This window comes from Carlito syrichta, unplaced genomic scaffold (genome assembly GCF_000164805.1).
Source record: "Carlito syrichta isolate Samal-C Ts95f unplaced genomic scaffold, Tarsius_syrichta-2.0.1 Scaffold309703, whole genome shotgun sequence".
NCBI classification, from domain to species: domain Eukaryota; kingdom Metazoa; phylum Chordata; class Mammalia; order Primates; family Tarsiidae; genus Carlito; species Carlito syrichta.
Window position 1 is genome coordinate 455,053 of NW_007253799.1, and position 9,441 is coordinate 464,493.

At 41.7% G+C, this 9,441-nt stretch overlaps 1 protein-coding gene across 1 annotated transcript in view; it reads left to right on the forward strand.

Annotated features, from left to right (window-relative positions):
• Window positions 1-9,441, forward strand: part of ZYG11B (zyg-11 family member B, cell cycle regulator) — a 65,034-nt gene that overhangs the window by 23,326 nt on the left and 32,267 nt on the right. Inside the window, exon 5 of the mRNA XM_008067559.2 lies at window positions 5,749-5,813. Coding sequence (XP_008065750.1) covers window positions 5,749-5,813 — 65 coding nt within the window. The remainder of the gene's footprint in view (window positions 1-5,748; window positions 5,814-9,441) is intronic.

The window sequence follows — 9,441 nt, forward strand, 5'->3', positions numbered from 1 at the left end:
CCCAGCAGGTTGAGGCTGTGGTGGCCGGGAGCATGCCACTGCACTCCAGTCTGGGCAACGGAGTGAGACTCCAACTCAAAAAACAAAAAAAAGATGAAAGTAAAAATTAATGAAATAAAAAACCAAATTATTGCATTAGAGAAGATCAATGCAGCCAAGAATTGAGTGTTTTTGAACATATTTAATAACACAGGAAAATCATTGATAAAATTGGTCAAAGACAAGATTAGGAAAGATGCAAAAAAACAAGATTAGGAAATAGGGTAGGGAGGAAAGGGAAGTCAGTGTAATGGTACGTGGTTTTCTTGTAGAGTAATGAAAATGGGATGATGAAATTGCGATGGTTATGAAGCAGGGTAGCTAGCACAGGTTAGACATAGATAGATAAATTTCCCATAGTTAAGTTTTAGGAAGCATTCAGACTTTTTTTTTTTTTTAGTTGGAGTCCCACTCTGTCCCCCAGACTGGCGTGCAGTGGCATGCTCATTAGCGTATCAGTAACTAGGTAGCTATATCTAGGTTGTAGTTGAGAGCAAAAGCTGTTTTTCTTTTTTGAGACACTTGCCCATAGCGGTCTTTCTGGCATTAATCTTCCTTTTTCCTTCTTTTCTTCTTGCTAAACTCTGTTTTAAAACTTTGCTGGCTGCTCTAAAATTCATTTTAGAGATAAGCCGAGGAATCCACAAGATTTGCACTGTACCCCACCTGGCATCAAATGCACAACTTTGTGATTATACTAAAAACCATCAAAATGTACACTTTAAATAAGTTAATTGTATGGTATGTGAATTATTATTATTATTTAATTTTTTTTATTTTTTCAGTCAGAGTCTCACTCTGTCACCCCAGGCTGGAGTGCAGTGGCATACTCACGGCCACTGCAACCTTGACCTGCTGGACTCAGGTGATCCTTTTACTTCAGTCTTCCAATTAGCTGGAACTACAGGCATGTGCCACCATGCTCAGCTAATTTTTTGATTTATTGTAGAGACGAGGTCTCACCATGTTGCCCAGGCTGGTATTGAACCCCTGGACTCAGGCAATTCTCCTGCCTCTGTCTCCCAAAGGGCTAGAATTACTGACATGAGCCACTGTGCCTGCCTGTTATGTGACTTATATCTCAGTAAAGCTATTATATATTTTATTTTATTTTTTGAGTTGGAGTCTCACTCTGTCGCCCAGACTGGAGTGCAGTGGCTGCTTCCGGCCACCGCAGCCTCCACCTGCTGGGCTCCAGCGATCCTTCCGCCTCAGCCTTCCAAGTAGCCGGAATTACAGGCTTGCGCTACCACGCCCGGCTGATTTTTTGATTTATTGTAGAGATGAGGTCTCGCTGCCCAGGCGGGTCTCGAACCCGCAGGCTCAGGCAATCCACTCACCTCAGCCTCCCAAAGGCGTGGGATTACAGGCTGAGCCACCGAGCCCGGCGCTATTATATATTTTATATTTGGGCCAGGACTTGGAAGACCAGCTTGGGCTACATAGCAAGACCCTGTCTCTATTAAAAAAAGAAAAAAGAAAGCCATTACTTTGTTTAACTCTGGTGTGTCTATGTGGCTCTTTGAGCTATGGCCACCATGTTTCCTTACCTTGGCCTCCTCCCCTATCTTGGGGAGGTGAATCTCTTTCTCTCATTTACTTTCTAAATAAACTGTATTTTCTATTCTAAAAAAAGAAAAGAAGAGAAGGCCAGGTGCAGTGGCTCATGCCTATAATCCCAGCACTTTGGGAGGCTGAGGTGAGAGGATTGCCTGAGCCTACAGGTTTGAGACCAGCCTGGGCAACTTGGTGAGACCTCATCTCTACAATAAATAAAAAAAAATTAGCCAGGCAAAGTGGCATGTGCCTGTAGTTCCAGCTACTTGGAAGACTGAGACAGAAGGATCACCTGACCCCAGCAGGTCAATGTGCCATTGCACTCCAGCTTGAGCAACAGAGTGAGATTTTAACTCAAAAAACAAAAACAAAAACAAAAAATATTCACAGTAGCACTATCTATAATGACAACAAATTGGAAACTCCAAATGTCCATCAGCCTGTGTTTAGTCATACAACAAAATACTTAAAATCAGCGAATGATGAATAAATTGCAACTCCAGACTACAACATAGATCAATCTCAATCACAAGTTGGGTATAAAAAAATTGCAGAAGAATACATACATATGATTCCATTTACTTACAGTGCAAACACTTGCAAAACTATACAGTGCAAAAACTTACAAAACTATATGGTATATTATCTAGGGTTATAAAAATGTGTTATAAAAAAAAAAGCAAAGGACGCAAAATTCAGGCTATTGATTCCTTTGAGGGAAAATGAGAAAGAGTAGAAGGGGGCAAACAGGATTTGTTAGTAGTACCGTTGGTAATAAATATATTATTTTTCTTAAACTGAGTAGCAGGTACACAGTATTCATTGTATTGTTATTTCTTATATCCTTGCTACTCAGAACGTATTCTAACCAACTGTGTTGACATTCCCTGCAAGCTTGTTAGTAATGCAGAATCTCAAGATCCTAGACCTACTGAATCAATTTATAAAGATCCCCAGGTGATTGGTATACACATTAAAGTTTGCAAAGCACTGCATTATGCCTACATATATTTTATAAATATTTTTCTGAGGCCAGTTGTGTGGCTCACGCCTGTAATCTCAACCATTTGGGAGACCGAGGTGGGAGGATTGCTTGAGCCTGGAAATTCGAGACCAATGACCAACCTGGGGAACGTATAGAGACCTCATCTCTACAAAAAAATTAAAAAGATTAGCCAGACATGGTGGCACGGGCCTGTAGTCCCAGTTACTTGGAATGCTGAGGTGGAAGGATCGCCTGAGCCCAGGAGGTCGAAGCTGCTATGAGCTGTGACTGTCATGATCGTGCCACTGCACTCCAGCCATGGCAACAGAGTGAGACACTTAAAATGTATATATAACAAGGGTACCTGCACAGTAAATATTTGTAGACCTAACCCTGTAATGTACCCCACAATTTTAAAATTTAAAAAATTTTTTTAGTCAAATATATATATATATATATTTGTGCTTATTAATTAATGAAAATATTTAAAAATTACAAAAAAAAAACCTGGGGAACTCACTGATTAGTTGAGAAGTTGCAAATATTGTAGGTTGCTATGTAAATTCTCTTTAGCTATTTTAACTAAATACCCAGAAACTTGAGGATGATTAATTCTGCCAGATGGATTGGCATATGGACAAAGATAACAGGCTAGATTTCAAAAGGGTAATGATATTTGAGTCACATCTTGAAAATGGATTGGATTTCACATGGGGAAAAAGAGAAAAACAAAAAGCAGTGGAATTATATGTGAATACACAGGGCATTCCAAGAAGGGCAAGTTGTTGTGATTGAGTGTAGGAAGAGCAGCGTAGGATGAGGCCAGTGAGATCCAGATTAGGGCCAGATTTGATGAATGGCAGCATAGAAAATTTTTGAATACTTGCATATTTCAGGCGGTAACCCCAAAATCAAAACTCTAGCTGGATAGAACTTAAAGACTATAGCAAATATCTTCCTCTTTTCCATATTTGCCTGTGATGCTTTTCAGATGCAGTCAGCCTTGGAACCAGTGAAAAATATCTTCTGTTATCAATTTAGCCATCAGTTTAGTTAAGCTTAGCATCTAAGTTCTATGCATTCAGCCTGAGAAACGCGTAATATAGCATAGTGCAGCAAATCTAAGAGAGAAATAAATACTATTGGGAGCCCAGGAGGAGCATTTAGGACCATTTGAAAATTAGGGGACAGGCATGGTGGCTCACACCTGTAATCCTAGCTCTTTGGGTGACCAAGGTAGGAGGATCACCTAAGCCTAGGATTTCAAGGCTGTAGTGAGCACAGCTGCACTCCAACCTGAGTGACAGAGTGAGACTTCGTCTCAAGTAAACAGAAAGGGAAAAAAAAAGAAAATTAGGAAATCTTCCTCAAAGAGGTAATACCTGTCCTGAGCTGTATTGTGAAGAAAAATTAGGTAATTCCCGGTAAAGAAGGAGAAGGAATGGGCTTTTCAAATAGAGGTAATTGGAATAGTATTATTGACTCTCTTATTTCCATGGATCCTGTATAAATTATTGTGTTTATTTGGAGAGAGAAAGAGGGAGAAAGGTGGTGAAGGAGAAAAGGTATGCCACTACTCACTCATCTGCCAGATAACTATTTAGGTTTTAGGGGATCTGAATGGTTCCTCAAGCAGAGTCTGGTCTAGCAATTTGATTACCTGTGATAAATATTACACTTGCAGTGAAGCCCTCTTAATTAGTTACACTTGCATCTGACTTATTCGATATCATTCACCTGGGTTTACTACTACTTTTTCTCTGCCATTTCTTTCTTTTTTTTTTGAGTTGGAGTCTCACTCTGTCACCCAGACTGGAGTGCAGTGGCCGCTCCCGGCCACCGCAGCCTCCACCTGCTGGGCTCCGGCGATCCTTCCGCCTCAGCCTTCCAAGTAGCCGGAATTACAGGCATGTGCTACCACGCCCGGCTGATTTTTTGATTTATTGTAGAGATGAGGTCTCGCTGCCCAGGCGGGTCTCGAACCCGCGGGCTCAGGCAATCCACTCACCTCAGCCTCCCAAAGGTGCGGGATTATAGGCTGAGCCACCGAGCCCGGCTTCTACATCTTTCATGTAGCAAATAGGTTGTTGGTATTTTGGGGTTTTTTTTTGAGTTGGAGTCTCACTCTGTCACCCAGGCTGGAGTGCAGCGGCACGTTCACAGCCAGCAGAGCCTTGACCTGCTAGGCTTAGGTGATCCTCTCACCTCAGCCTTCCAAGTAGCTGGAACTACAGGCACATGCTACCATGCCCAGCTAATTTTTTGATTTATTGTAGAGATGAGGTTTCATCAAGTTGCCCGGGCTGGTCTCAAACCCGTGGGATCAGGCAATCCTCTTACCTTGGCCTCCCAAAATGCTGGGATTATAGATGTGATTCACTGCACTTGGCCTCAGGATGTTGGTTTTATATCTGTTTTTCTATTTTTTGACTAATGTTATATATCCCACTAATCCAAGTTTTGCTTTTTATTATTAAATTCCCTTATATTAAATCTTATTTAGATAAGAATGCTTCCATTTGCACATAGAACCTTTTTTTAAAAATTTTTTTTTGAGCCAGTCTCACTTTGTTGCCCAGGTTGGAGTGCAGTGGCACGCTCACGGCTCACAGCCACTGCAGCCTCCACCTGCTGGCAAGAACTCGTCTCTATAATGAATCAAAAAGTTAGCTGGGCATGGTGGCACATGCCTGATAGTTCTAGCTACTTGGAAGGCTGAGGCGCAAGGATCACCTGAGCCCAGCAGGTCGAGGCTGCAGTAGCCTTGAGGGTGTCAGTGCACTCCCACTTAAAAACAAAAATAACAGGTTGACTTAAATTCTTTGATGCTATATCTCCAGGCAAAACCATCACCCACTATTCTTGTCATCCTTCTCATCTCAAAACACATAAAAGACAAAGTTACTTCATAGGCCACCAGAAGGGGAGGGGGATTAGCTGGAGTTATTCTATTTCTTGTCTAATAGAAATGACAAAAATGTACAAGTAAGCTTATATGGATCCAGTGGAAGTCGATCTTTCAATAGCAGGTGGGCATGAAAAAAGGTTAGAAAAAGTAACTGGTGTTTTATCAGTCTTCTTCCTTTTTTTATAGAAGCTACTTTGGTTAAAAGATAACAAAGTGATATTTTATTTAGGCTTTTCCCCCCCTCCTTTTGATTCTTTAGTTACAGAAGAATTGCCTACTTTCACTTTGCAGTGACCGGATCCTTCAAGACGTTCCATTTAACAGGCAAGTGATAGTCCTAGAACTTAAAATGGGCAAAACAGAATTTTAGAAATCTGTCTTGGGTCATTTCTCACCATTTTGGATATCCTTGGTTAAGATTGAGTAGATGGGATTGTGGGTTGCCTTACAAAATGCTACATTTACTATCTTTAATTTAGTGCTTTGACTTTCATGATAGCAGATTGGCTGTTTTCATAATCATTGTCTAAAAATTTATATTGGTTATGGTTTTCAGAATATCCACACAATATTGTGGACTGTGAGCACTGTTATCCCCATTTCAAAGATGAAAAATCTGGCTGGGCGCAGTGGCTCACACATGTAATCCCAACACTTTGGGAGGTGGAGGCAAGAGGATTGCGTGAGCCCAGGGGTTCAAGACCAGCCTGGGCAACTTGGTGAGACCTCTTCTCTGCAATAGATAAAAAAAATAGCTGGACGTGGTGGCGCACACCTGTAGTTCCAGCTCCTTGGAAGACTGAGGCCAAAGGGTTGCCTGAGGCCAGTAGGTCAAGGCTGCCATGAGCATGTCACTGCACTCCATCCTTGGTGGCAGAGTGATATTCTGACTCAAAAAAAAAAAACAAAGGTGGAGACTCTGAGGTTTATAGAGATTTGTTGTACGACCTGTGGTTTTGTGACTAATAACTACAAGGTTAGAAAGACTCAAGTCTTCTAGTTCTAGGTGTTATTTTCTCTGTAACTACCTCTTATTGTTATCATTATTTAGAGTTGAATTATGAAAGAAATTTTTTTTTTTTTTTGAGTAGGAGTCTCACTCTGTCACCCAGGCTGGAGGGCAGTGGTGATGTGGGTTCCAAGCATTTGATTCACAGCACTGACACACAGTTTACCAAGAGAGAGGTTTATTAGTCAGGTTCGACTGGCCAGGGCCACCCACCAGACTCACAGGTCTCTAGGCGAGGGCCCCACACTGCGGCAGGGGCCTTTCTCAAATAGGCAAAAGCCCGCCGAATCCACAAGGCCATTATAATTCAAATTTGAACAACACAAAGCCCGCCAGAAGAGGGGCTTGCCCACCACAATTCAAACAGAGAAAAGCCCACCAGAATTTGAAAGAGGCTTATGCACAACACTCACATACTGCCAGCAGGGAGTTACAGAAGCAGAAAAAGCTGATAAACTTATCTAATATAACCACTCGGGGGGCTTCCAAGTAGGGGATTCTTTGCAGGGTTTCCAAGAATTACTAAGTTTTAGGGGAGAGGTCACAGCACACAGTTTCAGCATACTTAATATATGAGGTTATAGCTCATTACATTTCACATAATTCATCACACTTAATATATAAGGCTTCACACAGGTTTCACACAATTCATCACCTCTTACAGTGGCATGCTCCTAGCCACCGCAGCCTCAACCTGCTGGGCTCAGGCTATCCTTCCGTCTCAGCCTTCCAAGTAGCTGGAACTACAGGCACATGCCACCAGGCCCGGCTAATTATTTGATGTTTGTAGAGATGGGGGGGGTCTCACCAAGTTGCCCAGGCTAGTCTCAAACCCGTAGGCTCAGGTAATCCTCTCACCTTAGCCTCCCAAAGTGGTGTGATTATAGGCATGAGCCACTGCACCCAGCCTGAAACTTTTTACACAGAGGTTAAGGGAGGCCATATAGCTGAATTCCTTTAAGTATAGAGGGGTCCCTAAGATATTGTAATTTGGAAGCAAAAAAAGTGTTTTTATTTTCATTTTACTCTCTTAAATTATAAATTTTTTTTCTTTCTTTTTTGAGTTGGAATCTCACTCCTTCACCCAGGCTGGAGTGCAGTGGCACGCTCCTGGCCACCGCAGCCTTGACATGCTGGGCTCAGGCGATCCTTCTGCCTCAACCTTCCAAGTAGCTGGAACTATAGGCGTGCACTACCATGCTCAGCTAATTTTTTGATTTATTATAGAGAGACGCACTCACCATGTTGCCCAAGCTGGTCTCAAACCCGCGAGCTCAGGCAATCCTCTCACCTCAGCCTCCCAAAGTGCTGGGATTATAGACTTCAGTCACCGCGCCCAGCCTAAATTATAATTTTTTAATATTGGCATCTTGAAAACGAAATTCATACTTTATTGTTTAATGCAAAGTATGTTTCTCAAGCAGCAATTTTACTGTGATTTATTTGGGTAAGATAGTACACTGCTACCTGGTATGGCTAAGAAAAGAGGTGTTCCATTTAAATTTGAAATAATTTGGGTAAAAATATAACTACATATATCATATAGATTGATAATTTTATTTTACAAATATTGAGCCTCTGTACTGATCACTGCAATGAAGTCAAAGGTAGGAAAACATAGTCATTCTCTTAGGGGATTATACAGTAACCCAGGGGTTGGCACACATTTTCTTAAAGGGCTACCTTGTAAATATTTTAGGCTTATGGGCTGTAGGTTCCCTGTTGCAGCTACTTAACTCTGCCATTGTATCTACCTCAAAAGCAGCCATATATAATATATAAACAAACGGATGTGGCCATGTTTTAATAAAACTTTACCAAACAGGCAGCCAGGTCCACAGGCTGTAGTTTGCCTACCTCTAATCTACCAGTGTACTCTATTAGAATTGATCTTCTTTGTGGTCAGAGACTGTGATTGGCTCATTTCTTTGTCTCTAGTGCTTAGTGGGTGTTTAATGGATAGATGGATGACTGAATTAATATAACATGAGACAGAATTTTTCATAGGAGAAATGCTGATGGAATGCATTGAGCCTTCACAGGAGGAGGGAAAGATTCTGTCTGATTGACTATCATTAAAGACTTCATGTTAATAATGACACTTGAGAAAATAAAGATAACAACTAACATGTATAAAGCACTTCTTGTTGCCAGTCATTGTGCTAAAGTGTCTTATGTATGCATATTCATTCTTGACAACAATCCTGTAAAATTGTTACCTTTGTAATGTTCATTTTACAGATGAAGAAATAGCAGCACAGAAAGGTTTAGTAACTTGCTCGATTTAATAAAATAGTAAGTAACAGTATAGATTTAAATCCCAACTGACCAGAGCCTCCACTTTTTACATCCATGCTGTATTGCTTTGAAGATGAGAGCCGGTTGAGTTGTTTTATGTTGTGGGAACTGCATGATAAAAACAGAGGAAATCAATAATAATAATACTAGTAAAAATTAACTTTTGTTGCTGGGGTGCGGTGCCTCACGCCTGTAATTCCATCATTTTGGGAGGCAGAGGCAAGAGGATTGCCTGAGCTCAGGGGTTCCAGACTAGCCTGGGCAACATAGCAAGACCTCCTCTCTACAATAAATCAAAAAATTAGCTGGGTGTGGTGGCACACACCTGTGGTTCCAGTTACTTGGAAGGCTGAGGCGGAAGGATCACCTGAACCCAGCAGGTTGAGCTAGTGGCCGTGAGCATGTTTTGGCCCTCTAGCCTGGGTGATAAGTGAGACTCCAACTCAAAAAAAAAATTAAATTTTAGCCGGGGCTCGGTGTCTCAGGCTGTAATCCCGCGCCTTGGGAGGCTGAGGTGAGTGGATTGCCTGAGCCTGCGGGTTCCAGACCCGCCTGGGCAGCGAGACCTCATCTCTACAATAAATCAAAAAATCAACCGGGCGTGGTAACGCATGCCTGTAATTCTGGCTACTTGGAAGGCTGAAG